This window comes from Gracilinanus agilis, chromosome 1 (genome assembly GCF_016433145.1).
Source record: "Gracilinanus agilis isolate LMUSP501 chromosome 1, AgileGrace, whole genome shotgun sequence".
In the NCBI taxonomy this organism is placed as follows: Eukaryota; Metazoa; Chordata; class Mammalia; order Didelphimorphia; family Didelphidae; genus Gracilinanus; species Gracilinanus agilis.
Genome location: NC_058130.1, coordinates 722,575,544 through 722,600,984, shown reverse-complemented (window position 1 = coordinate 722,600,984; position 25,441 = coordinate 722,575,544). Strand labels below are relative to the sequence as shown.

The following is a 25,441-nucleotide window of genomic DNA, read 5'->3' as shown; positions in this document are numbered from 1 at the left end:
AGCAAGCGAGTGGGGAGGTCAAAAAAGGGAGGGAAGGAGAGAAGGGAGGGAATTCATTAGGCCTTAAAAATAAAAAGAGGGGAATAATGAGGGAGGGAATGGAAAGGGAAGCAAATCAAGGGAGGGGAAAAGGGGGACTGGTCTAAAACAAACCACTGGTTTAAAAGGAAATAGGGTAAGAAGAAGAATTAGAAATAGGAGAGGATACCAAAATTTTGGTGAATACGCAACTGATAATTATAACTCTGAATGTGAATTTATGGGATGAATTCACCCATAAAACGGAAGCAAATAGCAGAGTGGATTAGAAACCAAAATCCTACCATATGTTGTCTACAAGAAACACATATGAGGCAGGTTGACATACACAGATTTAAGGTGAAGGGATGAAGCAAAATCTTTTGGGCTTCAAATGAGAAAAAGAAGGCAGAAGTGGTGATCATGATCTCTGAGAGAGCCAAAGTTAAAATAGATTTGGTTAAAAGAGATAGGGAAGGTAATTACATCCTGATAAAAGGAAATATAGACAATGAAGAAATAACAGTGTTCAACATGTATGCACCAAATGGTATAGCATCCAAATTCCTAAAGGGGAAACTGGCAGAGCTCAAGAGGGAAATATATAATAAAACCATACTAGTGAGAGATCTAAATATTCCTCTTTCAGATCTAGATAAATCAAACCCAAAAATAAATAAAAAAGAGACAAGAGAGGTAAATAAAATCCTGGAAAATTTACATATAATAGATATGTGGAGAAAAATAGATAGGGACAAAAAGGAATACACCTTATTTACAGCTGCACATGGTACATTCACAAAGATTGACTATGTAATAGGGCATAGAAACATTGCAAACAAATGCAAAAGAGCATAAATAATAAATATAACATTCTCAAATCATAATGCAATAAAATAATATTTAGTAAGGAAACCTGGACAGGCAAATCAAAAATTAATTGGAAATTAATTGAAATGATTCTCCAAAACCTGTTAGTTAAAAAAAATAATAGAAACAATCATTTATTTCATTGAAGACAATGACAATGATGAGATATCCTACCGAACTGGGATAAAGCTAAGGCAGTACTGAGGGGGGAAATTTATATACTTGAGTGCATATATTAACAAATTAAAGAGGGAAAAGTTCAATGAACTGGGCTTGAAAATTAAAAAACTAGAAAGGGAAAAAATTAAAAATCCCCAGGTAAAGACCCAAATAGAGATTACAAAAACTAAAGGAGAAATAAATAAAATTGAATGTAAAAGAACTATTGAATTAATAAATCAGACTAGAAGCTGGTAATTTGAAAAAAAAAAACAAGCAAAATTGACAAATTACTGGTCGATTTAATTTAAAAAAAAGAAATAAGAAAACCAAATCTTAAGTATCAAAGATGAAAAGGGAGACCTCACCTCTAATGAAGAGGAAATCAAGGCAATCATTAAAATCTATTTTGCACAAGAATATCAAGGGAAATAATAAAAAAAAATGTGAAGGAAGGGGGCCTAGCAGTACCAGATATTAAACTATACTATAAAGCAGCAGTCATCAAAACAATATGGTACTGGCTAAGAGATAGAGAGGAGGATCAATGGAATAGACTTGGGATAAATGACATCAGCAAGACAGTGTATGATAAACCCAAAGAGCCCAACTTTTGGGATATGAATCCACTATTTGACAAAACCTGCTGGGAAATTTGGAAAACAATATGGGAGAGATTAGGTCTAGATCAACATCTCACACCCTACACCAAGATAAATTCAGAATGGGTGAACGACTTGAATATAAAGAGGGAAACTCTAAACAAGTTAAGTGAACACAGAATAGTATACTTGTCAGATCTCTGGGAAAGGAAAGACTTTAAAACCAAGCAAGAGTTAGAGAAAATTACAAAATGTAAATTAAATGGTTTTGATTATATTAAACTAAAAAGTTTTTGTACAAACAAAAACAATGCAGTCAAAATCAGAAGGGAAACAACAAATTGGGAAAAAATCTTTATAACGAAAAACTCTGACAGGGGTCTAATTACTCAAATATACAAGGAGTTAAAGCAATTGTATAAAAAATCAAGCCATTCCCCAATTGATAAATGGGCAAGAGACATGAATAGGCAATTTTCAGGTAAAGAAATCAAAAGTATCAATAAGCACATGAGAAAGTGTTCCAAATCTCTAATAATTAGAGAAATGTAAATCAAAACAACCCTGAGGTATCACCTCAAACCTAGCAGATTGGCTAAAATGAAAGAAGGGGAGAGTAATGCATGTTGGAGGGGATGTGGCAAAATTGGGACATTAATGCATTGCTGGTGGAGTTGTGAACTGAACCAGCCATTCTGGCTGGCAATTTGGAATCATGCTCAAAGAGCTATAAAAGACTGCCTGCCCTTTGATCCAGCCATACCATTGCTGGGTTTGTACCCCAAAGAGATCATAGATAAACAGACTTGTACGAAAATATTCATAGCTGAGCTTTTTGTGGTGGCAACAAATTGGAAAAGGAGGGTATGTCCTTCAATTGGGGAATGGCTGAACAAACTGTGGTATATGCGGGTGATGGAATACTATTGTGCTAAAAGGAATAATAAACTGGAGGAGTTCCAGGCGAACTGGAGAGACCTCCGGGAACTGATGCAGAGTGAAACTCCAGAAGAACATTGTACACAGAGACTGATATACTGTGGTAAAATCGAATGTAATGGGCTCCTGTACCAGCAGCACTGCAATGACACAGGACAGCTCTGATGGGTTTATGGAAAGGAATGCTACCCACATTCAGAGGAAGGACTGCAGGAGAGGAAACATATAAGAAAAACAACTGCTTGAACGCATGGGTCGGGGTGGACATGATTGAGGGTGTGGACTCAAAACTACCACACCAATGCAACTACCAACAATTTGGAAATTGGTCTTGATCAAGGACACATGACAAAACTAGTGGAAATGCCCATAGGCCATGGATGGGGGGAGTGCTGGGGGGGCGTGAAGGGGAAAAGAGGAGCATGAATCATGTAACCATGTTAAAAATGAATATTAATAAATGTTAAAAAAATAAAATAAAATAAAAGGCCATTGAATCTCCGTGAAAAAAAAAACTATTTTGCACATTTATATGGCAATAAATATAGCAATCAAAGTGAGATTGATGAATATTTGCAAAAATATAAATTGCCTAAATCAACAGTAGAAGAAATAGAATACTTAAATAGTCCCATATCAGAAACAGAAATTGAAACTTCCTAAATCAAAGAGCTCCCTAAGGAAAAATTCCAAGTGCCTGATGGATTCACAAGTGAATTTTATCAAACCTTCAAAAAACAACTAATTCCAATACTATACAAACTAATTGACATAATAAGCAAAGAACGAGTTCTACCAAATTCATTTTATGATACAAATATGGTAATGATCCCAAATCCAGGTAGATCAAAAACAGAGAAATAAAACTACAGACCAATCTCCTTAATGAACATAGATGCAAAAGTCTTAAATTGAATACTAGCAAAAAGACTCTAGCAAGTGATCAAGAGGGTTATCCATCATGATGAGGTGGGATTTATACCAGGAATGCAAGGATGGTTCAACATTAGAAAAACCATCCACATTAACAACCATATCAACAAGCAAACCAACAAAATCACATGATTATCTCAATAGATGCTGAAAAAGCCTTTGACGAAATACAACATCCATTCCTATTGAAAACACTGGAAAGTATAGGAATAGAAGGACCTTTCTTAAAAATAATACAGTATATATCTAAAACCAACAACAAGCATCATATGCAATGGGGATAAATTAGAAACCTTTCCAATAAGATCAGGTGTGAAACAAGGATGCCCATTATCACCTCTATTATTTAACATAGTACTAGAAACACTAGCAGTAGCAATTAGAGAAGAAAAAGAAATTGAAGGTTTTAAAATAGTCAAGGAGGAGACTAAGCTATCAATCTTTGCAGATGATATGATGGTCTACTTAAAAAATCCTAGAGAATCAACTAAAAAATCTAGTAGAAATAATCAACAACTTTAGCAAAGTTGCAGGATACAAAATAAATTCACGCAAATCATCAACATTTCTATATATCTCCAACACACAGCAGCAAGATGTAGAAAGAGAAACACCATTTAAAATCATCCTAGACAACATAAAATACTTAGGAATCTATCTACCACAACAAACACAGGAATTATATGAATACAACTACAAAACATTTTCCAAACAATTAAAACTAGATCTAAACAATTGGAAAAACATTGATTGCTCATGGGTAGGATGAGCTAACATAATAAAAATGAACATTCTACCCAAATTAATTTACCTCTTTAGTGCCACACCTATCAAACTACCAAAAAACTTTTTTACTGAATTAGAAAAGACTATAACAAATTTCATTTGGAAGAACAAAAGATCAAGAATATAAAGGAAAATAATGAAAAAAAAGCCTGAAGGAAGGTGGCCTAGCAGTAACACATATTAAACTGTACTATAAAGCAGCAGTCATCAAAACAATATGGTACTGGCTAAGAGGCAGAAGGAAGGATTGGCGGAATGGACTTGGGGTAAGTGAGGTCAGCAAGACAGTGTATGATAAACCCAAAGAGACCAACTTTGGGGACATAAATCCACTATTTGACACAAACTGTTGGGAAAATTGGAAAACAATATGAGAGAGATTAGGGTTAGATCAACATCTCACACCCTACACCAAGATAAATTCAGAATGGGTAAATGACTTGAATATAAAGAAGGAAACTGTAAGAAAATTAGGTGAATATAGAATAGTATACCTGTCAGGTCTATGTGAAAGGCAAAATTTTTAAATCAAGCAAGAGTTAGAAAAAATTACAAAATGTAAAATAAATAATTTTGATTACATTAAATTAAAAAAGTTTCTTACAAACAAAAACAATGCAACCAAAATCAGAAGGGAAACAAAAAATTGGGAAAAAATCTTTATGACAAAAATTCCTGACAGAAATCTTATTACTCAAATATACAAGGAGGTAAATCAATTGTATAAAAAAATCAAGCCATTCCCTAATTGATAAATGGGCAAGGTACATGCATAGGCAATTTTCAGATAAAGAAATCAAAACTATCAATAAACACATGAGAAAATGTTCTAAATCTCTAATAATTAAAGAAATGCAAATCAAAACAACTCTGAGGTATCACCTCACACCTAGGAGATTGGCTAAAATGAAAGAAGGGGAGAGTAGTGAATGTTGTAGGGGATGTAGCAAAATTGGGACATTAATGGATTGCTGGTAGAGTTGTGAACTGATCTAACCCTTCTGGATGGCAATTTGGAACTATGCCCAGAGTGCTAAAATAATGTCTGCCCTTTGATCCAGCCATTGCTGGTTTTGTTCCCCAAAGAGATGATAGATAAACAGATTTGTACAAAAATATTTTAGCCATGCTTTTTCTGGTGGCAAAGAACTGGAAAACGAAGGGATGCCCTCTAATTGGGGAATGGCTTAACAAATTGTGGTATATGCTGGTGATGGAATACTATTGTGCTCAAAGGAATAATAAACTGGAGGAATTCCATGTGAACTGGAATGACCTCCAGGAATTGATGCAGAGTGAAAGGAGCAGAACGAGGAGAACATTGTACACAGAAGTTGATACACTGTGGTAAAACTGAATGTAATGGACTTTTGTACTAGCATCAATGCGATGACCCAGGACAATTCTGAGGGATTTATGGAAAAGAATGCTACCCAAATTCAGAGGAAGAACTGCAGGAATGGAAACATAGAAGAAAAACAACCTCTTGAACATATGGGTTGATGCAGACACGATTAGGGATGTGACAATAAATGACCACACAAATGCAACTATCAATAATATGTAAATAAGTCTTGATTGATAACACATGTTAAAACCAGTGGAAATGCACATTGGATATGGGAGTGTGTGAAGGGAGATGAAGGGGAAAGTAAAAACAAAAATCATGTAACCATGGAAAATTTTTCCAAAAAAATAAAATATTAAAAAAATAAAAAAGAATGGCTGAACAAATTTTGATACACACACATATATGCATATATATAAAACAAACACCTTTTAAAGAATTAGAAACTCTGATTAGTAACATAACAAACAACCACAGATATGTAGAATTAAGGTTGAAGCATACTACCCACTTTCTGTTGGAGGAGTAAAGGACCCAGGATATAAAATAAGACATTATATTTTTTTCATCATGGTTATGGTTGAACTGTTTGATTTTTTATTTAATTCTCATTTCAGAAGAGGATAGAGTTAAAGTGAGACTGAGATAAGGCTAGTTTTTGCTCTTTCAAACATTTTTAGATATGTTTATACTTCCATGTATATAAACTTTCTCTCATTCCCTCTCACCTTTGGGGCAACTTAATAATTTAATGGATAGAGCACCAAGTCTGGAATTAGGAAGATCTAACTCTAACTCCTATTTTCCTCATTTCTTCATTTGCTAACTAGGGAAATGTTGACTGAAGAAATGGCCAGCCAATCTAGTACTTTTGCCAAGAAAACTGAATAACTGAACAATTGAAAAATAAGCAACAACTAATACTACCTAGGATGCTGATTGCCTATGTAAGCTTGATTAAATCACTGAACCTTCCTTCCTGAGCATCAAATTCCTCCTGTCTCTACTGCAGTATATTAGTCTTGATGGCCTGTGAATTTTTTTTATTATCTAGTAGTATAATCTTATTTTTAAAGTCGTCAGATCGCTAGTGCTCACAAATATATGTAATGTAGAGTAAACCAAATAAGGCAAAAATTTTCTCCTTAATTAGAGGTATAAATTTAACATTTAAAATGGCTCTGACCTTTGAATCCCACAAGTTCCACACTATGGCATCTTCCCAAATTGTGAAATCTTGACCAAGTGGAGCCTTGGGGATAAACTGCCCCACTTTCACCAGACTCTCAGTATCATTAGGAAAGACCACATAGTTCACAATGGCATATTGAGCCTCAGAGTTTCTATTCTCATCCACAAACACTTGATCACCAGCAGTATTGTTAAATTGGGTGTTCTTCAGGAAGGAGTGGAGCTGAAAGAGAAAAGAATTTCTCATCACTGGGTGGTATCTGAGGGAAAGGCTTCCCTCAAAGTACAAATTCTAAGTTATATGAGAGATACTAGACCTTTTCTGCAATCTTATTATGTTGTGTGGCCTCAATTGGAGGTCTTCTAAAACATGATTTTTTAATTGGAATCCATAGAAATGAACTTCTGGAACCCACAGTGTTGCTTACATCCCGCATGTTCATTGTTTCCATTTTATCCTTAATTCCTCATTATCTCTTATTTACTTTATCTAATCTATTGCCAAGATCTGTTGGTTTTATCATTGCAACATGTCTCAAATATTCTCCCCTTCTGTCTTCTGATACTTCCACAACCTCATTACTTTACATTTGGGTTATTGCAGACTTTATAGCCTTCTGGTGGATGTATCTGCCACAACACTCTCCTCATTGAGTCAATATTCCATTTAGCCTATACGGTAATTTTTGTAGGAATCAGTTACATTTCTAACCCATGATACTGTGTTCCAGTGCAGCCATCACCCCAGCATCCCCCTGCATCCCAGGCACAGCCAGCATGAGCACCTGCATTGCCTCAGAGGAAGGGGTCCAATCTTTTCACACTTTTACTCTTCACAACAATGTTTAATGTGTCTCAACTGGCTTTCTTGTTGTTCTTCTAACTAGACATTTCATCTCTTGACTCCAATAATTTTGTCTGTGCCTCATACTTGAAATGCTCTCCTTAATCATCTCCATTTATTGGATTCCCTGATTGAAGTCTGAACTACAATTCCATCTTTTACAGGAAGATTTTCCTAACACTTCTTAATTCAAGTGCCCTCCCTCTTTTCCTTCCTTCCTATTTTTCCAATTTATCCCTTTTATACCTTATTTGTTTATATTTGTTTTCCTTTTGTCTCCTACCTATTATAATTTGAGTTTCTTTATGGTAGAAACAGTCTCTCTCTCTCTCTCTCTCTCTCTCTCTCTCTCTCTCTCTCTCTCTCTCTTCCACTTTCTTTTTCTCTCTCTCTTCCACTTTCTTTTTCTCTCTCTCTTCCTATCTCTCTGTCTCTGCCTGTCTCTCTCTCTCTGTCTGTCTCTCTCTGTGTCTCTGTCTGTCTGTCTGTATTTTAGTATTTCCAGAATATAATACAATACTTGGCTTGGCAGATAGTAAGCATATGCTTATTGAATTAGCATATGTTTATTAATTGATGGGTTACTTCACATGCCATTTCCTTCCTTTATTTCTGAAGGTAGATCTTTTGAATTTTCTCTCTTTCAGTTATTCATTGCAATGCTCTAACTTATTAAGGTCTTTTTAGATCATTCCTATGACCTCATTTTAAGGAAATTTTTCTAGGTAAAGAACTCCAAATCTATAGAAACAAGGAAAGTGTTTTAAATAAATGATGAAAGAAAATCTATATCTGATGGTGGTGGAATACTTATTGTGGTATAAGTAATGATGGGCTGGGGGATTTCTATATGAACTGAAAAGATCTCAAGGAATTGATGCAAAGTGAAATCAGCAGAACCAGGAAGCCATTGTACACAGAAACTGAAACACTGTGGCACAAATTGAGTGTACTGACTTTTCTACTAGTAGCAGTACAGTGATCCAGGAAAATTCCAAGGAACTTATGAGAAAGTACAATATTCATATTCAGAGAAAGAACTGTGGGGGTTTGAATGGGGAAGAAAAACAAGTGATTAATCATGTGGTTCAATTGGGATATGATTGGGATTTTAGCTTTAAAAGATCACTCTATTAAAATTTGAATAATATGGAAATAGGTTTTGAACAATGATATGTGTACAACCCAGTGATATTACTGGTCAGCTTCAAGAGAGGGGAGGGAAGAGGGGATGGAAAGAACATGAATCATGTAACTATGGGAAAATATTCCAAATAAATAAATACATTTATTTTTTATTTTTTTAATTTTTTTTTTAATTTTTAAACCCTTAACTTCTGTGTATTGACTTATAGGTGGAATAGTGGTAAGGGTAGGCAATGGGGGTCAAGTGACTTGCCCAGGGTCACATAGCTGGGAAGTGTCTGAGGCTGGATTTGAACCTAGGACCTCCCGTCTCTAGGCCTGGCTCTCAATCCACTGAGCTACCCAGCTGCCCCAAATAAATACATTTAAAAGAAAAGAAAAGCCAGAAATTAGTAGGGAATTGTGAATTTAATGTAATCAGCTGATTCAAAAGATTGCATTTAAGAATGTGGAGATTTCTGGGTGACAGTTGTTTAGATTCCTGAAATTTCAAAAGATTTTGGAACTTCCTGATGAGGAAACTCCTTCTATTAAAACAAACAAACAAACAAACAAAACAGCTGCCATACGTATTCACAAATTATACTCTTTGAGGATAACATAGTACATAAAAAGGTTGAGTGAACAGCCCAAGATTATAGAATGAGTCCAGCAGGTAGATTAGAAAATAGATCTTCCTGACTGAGAGGGGCACTCTAAAATTACTACAAAACGCTACTTCTCTACATCACATCTTAAGAAAGCTTTACCTTCCATTTTAGAATCAATTCTGTGTATTCGTTTCAAGAAAGAAGAGCAGTAAGAGTTATGCAATGGGGGCTAAATGACTTGCCCAGGATCACAAAGCTAGAAAGAATCTGAGGCCATATTGAACACAGGATCTCTTGTCTCTAGGTGTGGCTGTCTTTCACTGACTCCTCTAGCTACCTCTGATCATATAAGAATGAGGGTACATTTAGTCAAAGATGGAATACACATGAATGAAATTAGTAAAAGTATACTTGTCTTGCTGTCTGGAGATGTGATGAAGTGGACTGTGTTATGATTAAAAATGATAAAGACTGATATAAATATAGAAATTATTAGTTTAATTAAAGCCATGGCCATGTTGGTAAAATATATATGACTGCTCCTATCTTTTATATTTACTGCCGGAGCCCATCTTCTAGCCAGCCCTCAGGAAGGTCAAGAGCCTTACTTTCAGTTCTCCTCCCATTTAAACTATCCTATGCGTGGGGATGCCTGCGTCCCCACGCCCAAAGAACCGGAAACTGGTAACCCGTTGGACCACGGGAAATGTAGTTTGATAGTCCCCACGTGTCCATAGAAAATATATATGTACTTTTAAATGGCATCTCCCAAATTCCAATTATACAATTGTGAAGTGAGAGGGATAAATGTGTGAGAAAACAAACTGTACATTAAACATGAGAGATACCCTTTAATTCAAGGATATTTTACTGAATGAGAGATGGATATCCTATGAAGGAAAAAATTAGAAATGGCACAGTGATGGTCTTCCAAGGACTGAATGAATGTCATATAGAAATATCACATTATGTCTCCGTGGTCCAGAAGACAATGAGAAGCAATGATTGAAAGGTAGAGAGAAAATACTTTTGGACACCATAATACATGCTTATAGTCCCTGCTGCCAGACATGCTGAGGTTGGTGGATTATTAGGTTCAGGATTTCTTAGCAATGACAAGGATAAAGCTGATTCATTATTTGATCAAATTCTCTCAACAATATGGTGATCCCTTAAGAGCAGAGGGTTACAATGTTGAGAAGTCTAGGTCAGCAAAACAGTACGTTAATGCTTAAAAGAGAATGAGTTTGGGGATCAGCTTTTGAGTCACCATTACATGTCTACTACTGGCTATATAGTTTCAAAAATAAGATGAATAAATAAAAATTGAGTTTGGTTTTTATAAAGATTGAATACACTAGCTCCTATAATCCCTCCCACAGAGACTAAGAATTTGTTTTACTATATTTTTAAAAGGAATAGAATCATAGAAAGTTTAGCTTCCATATGGAAAATGGAAACTGTCAAGACGATAGAGATTCTGTGTGAGGCATAGAAGGAATATGAAAACTGCTTTCTTGAGAGGCTGAGTAATTTAATTGTCATGAGAAAATCTAAAGAGCATTTTGGAAGAATTGAGTTTACATCAGGCTCTAAAGTTATCTTAAAGAAAATTTTGAGACACACACACAAACACACACACATATATATGTGAGAGAAAAAAGAGAGAAAGACAGAGACAGAGAGAGTCAGAGAAAGAAAGAGAGAGATAATTGACTGTAGAGAGCATTTGTTTTCATAATTGTCAAAAATCAGTTTCCAATAATGGCCAGAGGTAATTTCATCTAGAATACCATCTCACAGGCATGACATTCAAATATGTCTTTTCATATAGTTTGCTATACTCAATTAAATGTACACTCACTAGAATTTGTGTTTGTAAAAGGCTGATTAGGAAAAAGGTCATAAAATATTTATATGAATGGAAGTGCCTCTAGTTGATTTATAAACTGGGATTAAGGTCCAGATTGAAGTGATTGATAAATGAGAAACCTAGAATCCCTCATAATTTATAAGAAAATATCATTATAAATAATCGATTGCTTTAAATATCATAATGAGAAGTAATGAGAAAATTACCTAATAGCAGGTAGAGATGTTATGTGAACTGGCCATTGGTTTGGTTATCAAACAGTGTAGGACATTTTGTCACCTAACCAATACCACCTAGGCTAATTATGAACAGTTTCTTAACCATTAGAGCTGACACATACTGCAATAAGATGTCTTTGAAAGTGATAGGTCACCCAATACAAGATGTTTTCGAAAAATGACTTAGTATATTAGCAAAGTTGTTGAAAAGGGGGTTCCTGTCCATATACATGTATGACTTCTAGATTGTACCTCAGGTTCCTGTCAACTCTAACACTCCATGAAAGAAGAAGTATAAGCTTCATATGAATACTGAAAAGAATTGACAATTAAGAATAAAGAGCATATAATCACAGAATCTGAGAGTTGGAAGGGACTTTATTATCCAACTTATCCCACCAATATCCAAAATATATCCTCACTATATGACAGCTAAAAAGGGGCCACCTATTTAGTACTACCTGCCATGAATGAAGTCTTAAATATTCTTCACCTCCCATTGCTCTTTCAGCTGACTTTCTTATAAACATTTCATGGAGAGCCCAAGCCACAGCATAGACAGTATTGTAGATGGTGTAACTCAATCCAGACATGGTCATATCAAAATAGTTCAGAGGCAATGTCTCCAAAGAGGCATTTGGTGAACATATCTCTTGCTCTGGGTTTCCTTTTTGATTTGGGCATGCAAAAGCTGAGAGCCAGAATCCCTTAAGTAAAATATCATCTGAGTATTTAGAAGGTATAACTGTCTTAAGAAAAGTCTTGAACTCAGGAACTTCACTGTTTAAATATGAAAATGTGAGAGCTCCATGGAAATTATAACCATAAAAAAATATGGGTCTCATGGTAATGTCCCAGTGAGATGTGGCAATCCATACCTTCTGTGTTGTGAAAACAGGCATTTGTGAATGTCTCAGAATCATTAATGAATCAGTGTCACCATGAATGACAATCACCATGGTTGTTGAGAATGCAATCCTGGGCATGAAGTTTTCATGTGATTCCATATGTCTTCTCTCACTGACAGGAATTTTTTCTGTGAATGACATGCAAACTCCATTCTTTGCCATTTCCTCTCTCATTTCCCAAAGGAATTTCTCACCTCTCATGTCATCTGGAATAACCAGTCCTATCCAGTTCCATTTAAAATATACTATTAAACGGACAACACCTTGGTGAAGAGAAGAATCTTTGGGGGCCATCTGATAGAGAGAAGGAAACTGGACCTTGTCACTAAGAATGGAATCAAATGGACCATAGCTGATCTAGATAAGAAAAAATAATGGATCAGTTTGATCTTGATAATGTTGAGGGAATTGAAGCATGATACAAATTCAGAGATGGGTATTTTTGTTGAAAAGAAAAATTATGTAGGTTTTTGTACACAATTTCTTATAAGTGATATTTAAATTTTTGAAAGTCTCTATATTCATCCCTCTCTGTGAGTTCTCGAATAGAAAAAAATTCATTATTACAGAAATCTGAGATACTGTTGTTACTTCTCCTAAAGTCATCTTGTCTTCCCTGTGCTATCCAAAAATATCAGAGTCAGTTTTTATTTCTTTGGTTTTTCATTGTCTCCACAGCAGATTCCAGATAAATCCTTTTACATATAACCAAGGATAGGGAAATGGTTTTCTTTTTTAGATAAAAGAAAAACACATGAATGATACTGTGTGTGTGCTTTTTATTTTTATTATTTCATTCATCTATACAGATTTTACTCAGTTTAAGTTTATTTCAAATAAGAACATTTAATTATTTTTTTTCTTGAAACTGGAATAAGAATTTATGATTGTTTAAAAAGAGAAATCTGAGAGAAAGTGTTTTAGTGGAATCAAAACCAATTAATAAGAAATATAATTCCCATACAATATACCTGAATTGTAGGAATACAACTAATGATTAAACATCTCATATAAAATATGACCTTGCTTCCTGTAAGACAGCCCATTGAACTGCACATAAAATTGATATTTATAATTGTTAGGAAATAAAAGGTGTTTTCATCTTTTCCCTTTATGGGAGTAAATTTCAACAGCTATTATTGGTTTTTGTATTGAGTAAGAAAAATCAATTCTTAAGGCAAGAAATAATCAATAAATAAATTGTCCAGTGATCTCTCTTGGGGATCACAAATTCCTTCAGCATCTTAAGTCTATAAATGAAAATTTAGATGCTCATTATTCAGCTCCCCCCAAGACAACTTTAATTCACGGATACTTAATGAAGAGGCGGGATAATAATTTTCTGTCTCTCCTGGAACCAACTCACAGAGATAGGAGATCACATTTCTGATCATAGGATTCCAATATCCCTGCTAATCTACAAAAAGAAATTAGTTTAAGACTGGTTAAGATTGGCCTTCCTTCAACTACCTCAATGGAGGACTCAAGATTTACTTGTATTACAGGATATAACCTATATACAAGTATTAGTCACAACTCTAAATAGAATCAGATAAGTCTTTGAGGCAACATAAGATAGACAATAAATCATTCTTTTCTAAGATAAAAAATCACAGAAAAAAATTTAACCCAGAACACAAAATGTTTCTATTTTACCCTCACTAAGAAGTGGAATCATAACCTGGTTTCATCTATTCTTACTCATTGCTTAGTCATTCCCATAACATTCTCAGCTATTTGAAAGAACTTATAGGCAAATAAGTAATTAATAACAGGCAGATGATAAGACTAAACACTCATATGTTTAATTGTTTCTTGGTTATGGAAAAAGTATAATTTCTGGTTGAATAGAATAGCTTGGGTCTCCAGATTGGTAGCTTAGTTCCAGTCTTAGTCTAATAGGTGAATATTTAGCATTGTGTCCATATATTTCACTTGATCATTTTCCCTTATTATAGAAAGTTGCCATAAAAAGAAACAATGAGGGGGAAGCTGGGTGGCTCAGGAGATTGAGAGTCAGGCCTACATATGGGAGATCATAGGTAGAAATCTGGCTTCAGATACTTCCTAGCTGTATGACCCTGGGACATTTATTTAACCCCCAAAACCCAGCCCTTACCACTCTTCTGCCTTGGAACCAATACATAGCACTGATTTAAAGGCGAAAGGTAAGGGGTTAAAAAAAAAAGTGAGACATAGATATATATGTTTTGGAGAAAATAGTCTCCTGGTCTGATATCAATTCAAGGCAAAAATCATAGATAATCACTGATGAAAATTCAATGAACTATACTCAGAATTATCTTGTGAGAATAGTTTCCATTCATGAGGAAACATCTTCTTAGAGAAATCAAGAGAGAAGAGTCCTATTGTAGCCAATATCAAAGTTGCTCTTTCAGCTTTTCCCTTGAGACACAGCTCTATCTGGAGTTCACAGACGTCATCTCTAAAGGGCTACTGACACTATGAATGCTTGGTTTAGTCATACTTCTTTATGATTACATCTAGAATCAGACTCAGAACAATATCAAATACAGTCTCTTATAATTTCCCTTCTAAAAGCAACTTTCACTAGCCACAGTTTTGGGCTAAGTTAAGATTTTTCAGAAAATGTTGCAATAATAAAGTTTAACAAACTTAATATCTTACATCCTCTTCTAGGGTTTCAACTCATTCTGGCATAAAATCTATCACTAGAAATCAAGTAATTAATTACATTCTGAATTCCATATATATAGTGGAAATATGATAGATTACTCAAAACTTGTAATAAACCTCCACATTATAATCTGGACACACACATATACATACATCTCCAATTATAATTGCACTGCAGATATAACTTCAAAAAGTAATTCTATAAGATAAAAAAATTCACAATTTCTCCCCTTTCTGATAATTAATTTCCCTCTTATAATGGAGAAGGGGACAAGAATTTTATCTGCTACTATGACTTTCAAGAAAATGAGATTTGAAAAAGTCTTTTCAGTTTTTTCCTCTATAATATTTATAATTACATACTTGATTTAGTTTTAATATTATAATTATTATGTAATATTTTACAATAAATGTCATGCAATAACTGAATTTATTTCATAATTTTATAAAGGATAGATAAATTCAAAACAAAATTTAATATTAGAATTAGATTTAGAATAAGGATTAGAATTAAAATTCAGAACTACAGTGCTTCAGAATAAGACAACACACAATTATCATGACTGATAAAATAATATCAAATTTCCTCAATATTTATACAGCCCAAACCTTCATACTTGATAATTTCAGGACTCATCAAATTTGGTATTTAACACATTTTGATGAGAAAAAATTGTCATGATATTAGATGTTTTCTAGACACCTAAAATGCTTGCTAGAATTCCCTGGCATCATGATTCTGTGAAGTGTTGTTCACTACAGCCAAAACAAAAGATCATTTTAGTCTCAGGGTAGTCTTTCACAGTGCAGAACTTCACTTGATCTTGTGTTTACTTTTTGTGGCTTTTGTGATATTTTTGGATATTTTTTTAATCTGAGAGTTGACTCTGTGTGAATTCTGGAAGAATAATTTCAATATTCTTCACTTCCTTTATCTTATTGATAAAGCCTGAAGGGAAGTGAACTCTGCCTGGAAAAAGTAATGGGAAGAAGCTATAACTCAAAAAACTTTGAAGAGCTTGAGACCAAGGCAACACCAGACTTGAAGGATATTGTGACTTGGCCATTCTGTGGTCCAGAGATCAGTGGTGATTATAAGGAGGCTTTAATTCAGGAGCATAAAAAAGGGTCATAACAAAGGAGATGCAGGAACTTCAAAGGGAGGAGCAACAATTAGTGGCAGGGGACTTTTCTTCAGGTGAAGAGGATGTAGAGGAAGATATCTTCACTTCATTAATAAAGGAAATGCATACAAAATGGGTGGAAGTGCAAAATTTTGTTGCAAAATATCCTTTCAATACAGGTAAAGCTAAGCTAAAATTATTTAAATTAATTAAATTATATTTTTATTTATGTCTATGTATTATTAATGCCTATTTAGTGAAACACAACTCCATTAATGCATAGGATGCTTTACAAAATATATTTTGGGGGGTATCTGGAACAGAAGAATTCAATTTACATTATTCCTTATGGTAAAAATTAATTTGGTACTGTAAGATTAAAATTAATATCCAATAACTCAAAGTATTATATTTTATAAGATTTATTAATAATCACTCAAAGTAGAAAAAATAAAAAGACAAAAGTAAAAGCCTGAGTAAAAAGAAGTTTTCCTAGTTGCATTAGTGGGGAAAGAGAGATGGGCAGAGTTACACACAAACTTTATTTCCAAAATGTAAGGATGTAACACAAGGGCAAAAATGGGATACTGGAAGAGAGAGTTTTGGGGACCAAATTTTAATTATACCATACTCAACCTTTTGAATATTTAATTTTCCTTCTGGAACGAATTAATGATGAGTACCAAGGAAACACTGTATATGTGTGTGTCTGTGTATATGTATATATGCATATAGACTAAATATATATGTAAATACACATACAGACTAAGAATATATATATACACATTATATATATATACATACATACATATATAAATACACACATATATTCTCTAAACCTTTTTTTAAAAATTCAGTTTATAATCTTATAATATCCAGATTAAAGAGAATCTGCTTTAACAAGCTTCAGTGCTAATTAGATGATATTACTCTAGTTAGAATTATTCCAAATATCTTTACATAGAAAATAATTTATCCTATCACAAATGGTTTCAATGCAACTAAACAAATTTAGGTGTAGTTAACTTCCCTAACATGACCTTTCCCATTCTAGTCTAGGTAGTGTGAGGCTACTTCTTTCACCACTAAGTCTAGCATTTTTCTGGTTTAAGACCTAATACCATATTATCGACAGAGTTAAAACAATCTTGTAACTGTTCACTAAGATGTCCATATAACAGATAAAAACATTAAAATAATTATTAATATCCTTATGGAGTGAAATACACTTAATGAAAATAGCAACTTTGAAAATAATGTTTCTTCACCCAAATACATATAGAACAGTTTTAATATTCTCTTTAAAAATTTGAATTCCAAATTCTCTTCCTCTTTTCTTCTATGCCTCCCTGATTCCTTCCTTCCATCTCCCTTCACTGAGATGCAATTTGATATAGATTTTATATGAAATTACATAAAATATTTTCTAAAAAATCAATGTTTACACCTTTTTAAAATTTCTGAGCTTACAATCTAATGGTATATAAACTACAGGAGAAGTAATTTTCTTACCTATACTGCTGTTATAAAAAAACACACAAATTTAATTTTGTATTAACAAACATTCCTAGATTGAATTCACACCCATTATTATTAGTTTAGTTGCACTAAATATCATGTCACTATCTTTAAAATCTCTTATTCTGGGGGTAGCTAGGTGGCTCACTGGATTGAGAGCCAGGCCTAGAGATGTTAGGTTTGGGGTTAAAATCTGGCCTCAGACACTTCCTAGCTGTGTGACCCTGAGCAAGTCACTTGACCTGCATTGCCTAGCCCTTACTTCTCTTCTGCCTTAGAACCAATATATAGTATTGACTCTAAGATGGAAGGTAAGTATTTTAAAAAATCTCTTATTCTAAGATTTTGATTTGTGGTCCAACAGAAAAGCTCTAAGGATTTTGATCTGATGCTGGAAGAATGTGCGCTGCTTGAAGTCCTAAAGTGGTTTCATAGAACAAAAAGGAAATTATTAAAGTGATTCTCAATTTGCATGATATAAGAAGCAGAATAAAGCACAGAAAATCCTAACAGCCATCACTCATATTATATTTAAAATACATTGTGGAGCAAAGCTAAGCACCCCATAACAAGAGTTCCTTACAAACCCATCCTGAAAGGCTGTTCTGATGGCCTGATGCTAATCTAATTTTATCTGTAGTTGATTGAAGAGTTAGGCAGTGTGGCTTAAGGGTTAGAGATCACATTAACTAACCCAATGTATAAAAATGTTTCCTATTACCATGAATAATTATCACATTAGATTTAGGCTAACAAGTTGGTAAACTGAAGTATTTTGACCTGATACTTTTTCTTAATGCCAAATTACACAGTAAATCAGACATCAGTATTTTCTCACTAAAAACAATTCACACTTGAATCTATATTCTCAAATGTATTACACAGAATACTCCAGAAATAATTTCAGGTATTTAGCCCTATTCTATACAAGGCCCAATTACTTCAAGTACTATATGAGGCTCACAATTTTCAGCTAATTTAAGGTTAGTATTTTAAGAATCCTCCTTTTTTACTTTCCAAATGAACATAATTCTCCTAATAAAGGAATATTTTGTATTTAGGACATATTTTAACCAAATCAATTCTAGGTTCGAAAACTATTAATATCTTATACTTTTATACTATTACCTTACAACTACTCAAATGAGCCTGTCACATGAAATGTCCCATTCTCACTTGTTTCAGAAAACATCTTCGAGCCTTTGTTCAAGTTAGAACTCTTTATCTTTCAATTTGTCTCTCTCTATCCATAAATACATATACCATTCCCACGGTGGCCCTGATGCCACATGTGTCTTATTTCCTTCACTATTTCCCCCTTAAATTTTCCTTCATTTCTTTGAGTTCTATATTTTTCCTCTTTTATCCATATCTCAGACTTTATATACTTCACTGAACACTGCTTTTATAATTTTAGCACAAAAATAATGTTAAGCAAAATATAATGATTTGCTAAAATCTTTACTCTCCCTTTTATAATTTCTAGTCAAGTAATCTGTTTTTATTAATTTAACTGATAATAAATTTTTATCATTATTGATCCAAAGAATGTGACACAGCTCTACTCTCTTAAGTGCCTCCAGAGTGAGAGATTGGGTGAAGGGTAGAATAGAGGCAGATTTAAATTCCCTCCCACTGTTTTCTTTTGTTTAAGCTAAGAAAACTTCCAACCTCTTTTTTAATTCTTTATTCCTCCCTCCTTCAATCTATGTGCTTTTCATCAGGGCTGATATGGAAATGTTTTGCATGATTTCATATGTTTAACTTCTTTTGTTTAACTTTTATTGTTTAACTTCTCAGTTGCTAGAGGAGGGAGGAAAATGTGGGAGAATTTGAGTTGCAATTTCAAAAAATGAATGTTTAGACATTTTAAATGTAATTGTGTGGGGGCAGATAGGTAATAAATGTTTAGACTACTAGACCGGGAGTTGGGAGGACCTGGGTTTAAATCAGGCCTCAAACACTTCCTAACTGTCTTAACCAAATCATTTATTCCCAATAAATAAGAGCCCTTACTGCTCTTCTTCTTTAGAATCAATTCTATTGATCCAAATATAATAGGTAATGGTTTAGAAATATTACTGGAAATATTTAAGGAATAAAATATATGAGAAAAATCATTAGGGACAATGAATATGTTTGCTGTCTTCCATTTGCTAAGTCATACATAAATAAAATGTATATGTCATCTAATAACTAATCTGCTATTATCAGGCACACAGAGAACACTGGAAATAGAAAGCATAGATTAAAACTATGTCAAATTTTCATGCCTATACCTGACACCTTCTCTCTATAGAAGAGACCTCCCTAAATAGTCAGGTACAACTGAAATGTGATATCTATGCACCAAGAGGCATCAGAAGTCCTGCCCAGGTACCTGATACTCCTTGTTCCAATCTTCAACCAGAAAACTGGTCTCCTCTATAAAAAAAATGTACGTCAACCCCATAAAAGGGCTGAAACCTGGTCTTACTAGCCATGACCACTGTTGCCTGATATCAGAGGATCAGATATGTATGCACACATAAAACTATGAAGGAACCTATACATTTCTGGAAAGAAAAAAATTCCTTCTCTGCTACCATTATGTACCCTATCAGAATCAAGGAATAAGAACTCTAAAATGGACCCATTAATTTACTTCCTTCCTGTCCAGAACCTTATAGAACTATATCTGGAAAACAAAGGTGAAGATGAAACCTGTTGCAGGGATCCCCTTACTTAGTGATCTCACTGTGGTTTCCGAGTGTCAACTTGGTGTTAATCCCGATGCTTTTTGAGCTTACAATTAATTTTTTTCTCCAAGCATAGGATGAGAATTCTCTATAATCTTAATGCTGGTGACACCATAAAGTATTGCCTAATTACCTTTCTACATCCCATAAAGTCTGAATTTGTATCTGTGGATCTAATGGGTTTAAATAATAATGAATGAAGCTATGCAAACTTTAACATAAGGAGTTATGCATAAATGGGGAGAGACCCTCAGTCATACATTTTTAATTCCATATTGAAAACTGGCTTCCATTTCATTTAAATCAAGGACCCACATTTTCCTTTATTTCTGTTCCAAGAAGTCACCCCTACTTCTGCTCTGAATTCTGTACTAACAAAGCAGTTGATTATATGCCTCACCAACAACGATAAACTTCAGTAAACAGCAAGGCTGAAATGCAGAATAGCTCTCCTGTAAGATCAGTGCCCCCAGAAAATTCCTTTGAGACTTTAAAAGGTATGCTGACTTCTGAAAGGAATTTTCTCATGCCACAGGTATCTCTGTGTCTAATTTGCCCATTAGTAAAATCAATGATGTAGTTGTATACTCCAGAACCTCCATGTTCTTCAAGGGGCTCATCAAGCTATTAGTACAGCATGAAAGACATCCTTACCAAGGCCCGCCAGACCTTTAACTTTTATACCAGTTCTCATGCTTTGCCTTTCTTTTGTAATAAATTCCTTTTTCAATAAATTTAGAACTAACATTAATGTCAATGAATTGTTCAATATTAAGCAAAATTATTTTAATTTTTCAGATCTTCAGAGAACTTATCTGTGTAACGCACAAATATATCAAGGTTTCCTCTCAGATCCTTTTATGGCTTGAAAGCTAAAATACTACAAATCTGTTATTGACTTACAATATCTTGGGTATGATCCAGGAGAGGTTCACCTTCCCTGATGTCTAAGAGAGCTACATGAATAGAGTGACTATAAAGTTAAAGTGGCATCAAGAAGAACTGGGGGGAAATCCTGCTACAGGAACTTATTAACTGCATGAACTTGGAGAAGTAGCTTAACTTTTCTCCATCTCAGTATCTCTCTCTAAAATGGAAATAATAATTATACCTTCCTATAAAGATTTATTACTATATCTTGTGGCCTTGAGTATCACATGGGGTCTCAGAATCAGACGGGAGTAAGAGTTACCAAAGAATTAAAAAGACTACACTTGTCACCAGTATGCTCCTAATGATCGAGCTTTAATCCACCATGTTTCTCTATCAACAAGCTTTAGGCTACTGTTTTCCAAGCTAGAAGCAGTCCCTATTTTATCTCTTTTACTATGGAAACAAAACTTAAAGCATAATTGTAATCAAACTGTCAACACATAGTTTTGGCCAGAGTCTGGCCTCTGGAGCCATGGAGGAGGTTTCTCTCTGCATTCTATATCTTTCTCAAGGTTACTTTGCTCTCTTCCTGGACCTATATCCTTTTTGTGAACTTACAGGACAGAGGAGTGAGAATTCAGGGGGATTTAACCCCTTAGTCCTCCACACCCAACTTAAAGATTTGTTTTGAAGATGAAAAGAAATACATGTGTAAAGCAACTTAATAAATACTCCTTTTTCTGACATATTATTGCTGTTATTATTGTTATTATTATTTTTGTTGGTAAAGGCATAGAAAATGTCAGTTCAGTATCACTCACCTGTGGAAACTTGTAGAGGTCAAGCAGAGTCCCCATCTGGACAGAGAGAGCTGATGTGACTCCTCCAATAACAGCCACAGATTTGTCCTGATTTCTGTAGCTATAGTTAGGGATGAATGTTGCCCCCCCAGAAAGCCATTGTAGAGTACTCTCCAATGTTTTTTCATCACTGTGGTAGGTGTTATAGAGGTGGAATCCCAGGGAAATGTTGGGCAACAGATTGGGATTCCTATTAATCTCCTCTATAGCAAACACTACTGCCAAGGCCTGCTGATAATTTTTGTACAACCACCTGTGGAGGAGAGTGCCAATAGAATATTAACAAGGCATCAAAAAATGATTTTCAGAAGAAAAATATCTCCAAACATGTGAGTCAAAACTAAGGACATCCAAAATTATTCTTCTCACTTTCTTTGTATTGAAAATAGTCTCACCATATGACTTGTTTCTCTACTCATCACTTCTGGGGATTCCTAAGATGGCAAGGAGAATTGCCTTTAAGTTCTTATGTGACTTGGCATTCATTCCAGAAATAGATATTGAGAATGTAATATATACTAGATCCTCTAGAGTATCTGCATGGTCCTTGACTCTAGAAGATTTAAGATATAGTGAGAGAGAGAAAAAATACAGCAGTAACTGAAATATAAGGTGGTAGGGGTTATGTTAAAGGTGAATGGCAGTGAGATCTAAAAAGCTGAGCAGTGGCCTCATAGCCCTGAAGAAATAAGAGAAGTGTACCTGGAGAGCATCATGGGGCTTGGGAGATGAAGGAAGGATATAAGGGTATATATAGAAGGTGCCATCCAAGGAGAGAAAATAATAGAAAAACGCTCATATAGGTGTAGGAATAAGAGATATAACACATTTGGTAACTTTGTATCTTATTCAAGTCCTGTCTGATAAATCTAAGAAAAGGCAAAATCCTAAGTCTTTCCTCCTTCTTCACTTCCTTCTCTTCCTGAACAGGATCTGAGAAAAATAGAAAACCACAATCATTTCTGAGAATGTGACTAAATAACCAGGTTTTTATCTAGGTTTCTGAGTGTTTAAATCCTTACATCCATTCATTCCTTCTTTATTAATTTTCCATTGAATTAGAATTAGAGAGGACAGAAGAAGTGTGCTATTCTCAAGAAAAATTCTAACATTACATAGAGTTTAAAAGGGCATTTGACTTTAAATAGAATTTTTATTAAAAGTTTCAGCAAGAAACTCTTTTCAGATAGAATCTTCTCATCACTTTAAGCCAAACCACCAATTCTGCCTCTTTGGTGAATAACAAACAAATGAAAGAAAATAGATGTGTTAAAACATTGAAAGGTAAACCATGATTTAAATGCTTTAGTGATTTTTGTCTTTTAGATTAAAAATAGATGCAAAATTTTATTTTTCAGAGGAAAAAAGAAATCCAGGGATATTTTTAAAAGTGACAAATGATAAGATAGATATAAAGAAACATTTGGCTATAAGAAGATACAGAATAAGATGTCAGTATATTCATCTGCCAAAGAACAGTCCAATGTATCTCATAGTTTGTTTCCCACAGCCAAATAGAACAGAAGATAGAATCAACAGCTGACCCATTTATTTTCTGCTATCAAAAAGTCAAATTGTCTAGGAATTGGTATATTTTGGTTTGAATCCCATTAGCACAGTTCAGGTTCATAGAGGCTTATAAGTGAGTTTGCATTGCTACACACAGAGTACTTATTATGGAAACTCAGGTTTCTGTAAAGAGAATTAATACAGACCAAAGCACAAATCTAAGGCCTGACCATGAACACAAATGCCAATATAGCTTGTCCAAGTCCCAGGAAAGAAATCTATTTCTACTTCTTTAGGATATTTCCAGTCCATCAAAACTAATCTAGAGAAACAAAAGCAAATCCCTCCCATATCATTTGTAGAAAATCAAATGTCTCTGGACATCACTAAGTAATAGTAAGCATTCCATTAAAAATTTTTATAAATCTCCCTCAGTTACATGTTACAATGGCATGCTGGGCATACCTGTCTCTTCCTAATAAACTCAAATCTCCTGAGCCCTCAGTTTCAGACTCTTCCCCAGGCTCATTTACTCAACTTTGTTGGGGTTTTATAATCTAGAGTACTCTATCATGAATGTGTGACTAGTGACAAGAAGAATAGAGGAAAATGATAAATTCATGTATTCACAAGTCCTGATCATATTTACCAGTGATTAGTCGAGTGGGAGGAATATACTATCTTCAATGAAGAAGGAATTCCCAAGACTCACTAAAAGGTTGTGCTCACTTGTGATCAGACAAGTAAATGTGGAGAGGAAATAAGGGAGCTTTAATTTCTGTGAATGGGGAGGACTTTTTGCCTAATTGCAATATGTGCAATAGCAATAACTCTGCCGAAATATTGGAAAAGGGCACAGGATTCAAGAACCTCTGCAACTTCTGGGAATTCATTTAATTCCAGCAGCATAGAGTCCTTTTCCATTGCTCAAGTATCAACATAAACTCAGCATAGCAGAGGGAGGGTGATAAAAACTCAGCCTGCTCTAGACTGAACTTCCTATCTATGGGCCTTTGGGACAGGATTGAGGAGAGGGAGGTAGAGGAGAGACATTTTTATGTTCAATTTTGAAAGCTACTCAGGCATATGGGAAAATGGCAAAAATATAAAAAAGTCAAAGAAAAGATGGGGAGAGTACCCATTTTCTCATGCTGTATGGGCTTGCCCATCTATCATGTCTTTAGGGATATCGTTTTTAATGATCATGCTGAAAATGAGTGCAGACAGATAGAGTGGCACTTACTGATAAGGTTTACAAGCTTTGTTAGGAGGACTTTCAAAGAATTCTGCTCCTATAACCTGGTTCACTTCCACTGAGAATAAGGATAAAAATATTCCAAATACCAGATCGGCATCTTGGGAAACAATGGGGTTAATCTGGTACAAACAGGGCAGCTTCTCTTTTCTCTGCTCAGAACTATGAGGCTGCAACAGCAGAAATAATAGAAGGGAAGAAGGCAGATGAGAAGTTCTTCTCTGAATAGAAGGCAACATCTCTATTGAACTTCTCCAAGGATCTAAGCCTGGAAATACTAAAGAGTCACTTAGACTGTCTAGTCATGGACTGATACTGAACTATCCAAAAACAGAAATTATCTGTCCTTCTATAGATGTCTGGGCTCTTAACTGTCTACCACACCTGAGGGAACACAATAAGATATTAGTCAAGTCCTTGTCCAAGACAAGGACAATGGTTCAAGAAAAACGGGCATTTTATAGTCCCCCAGGTTTTCAAC

The 25,441-nt window shown here is 34.5% G+C and overlaps 1 protein-coding gene across 1 annotated transcript in view; it reads right to left on the bottom strand.

Annotated features, from left to right (window-relative positions):
• Positions 1-25,130, bottom strand: part of LOC123256755 (vomeronasal type-2 receptor 26-like) — a 35,195-nt gene extending 10,065 nt beyond the window's left edge. Inside the window, exons 1-4 of the mRNA XM_044685321.1 lie at positions 24,949-25,130; positions 22,158-22,449; positions 11,979-12,782; positions 6,842-7,069 (exon numbers count right to left, since the gene is read on the bottom strand). Coding sequence (XP_044541256.1) covers positions 6,842-7,069; positions 11,979-12,782; positions 22,158-22,193 — 1,068 coding nt within the window. The 5' untranslated portion in view covers positions 22,194-22,449; positions 24,949-25,130. The remainder of the gene's footprint in view (positions 1-6,841; positions 7,070-11,978; positions 12,783-22,157; positions 22,450-24,948) is intronic.
• Between the last annotated feature and the right edge of the window lie 311 nt (positions 25,131-25,441).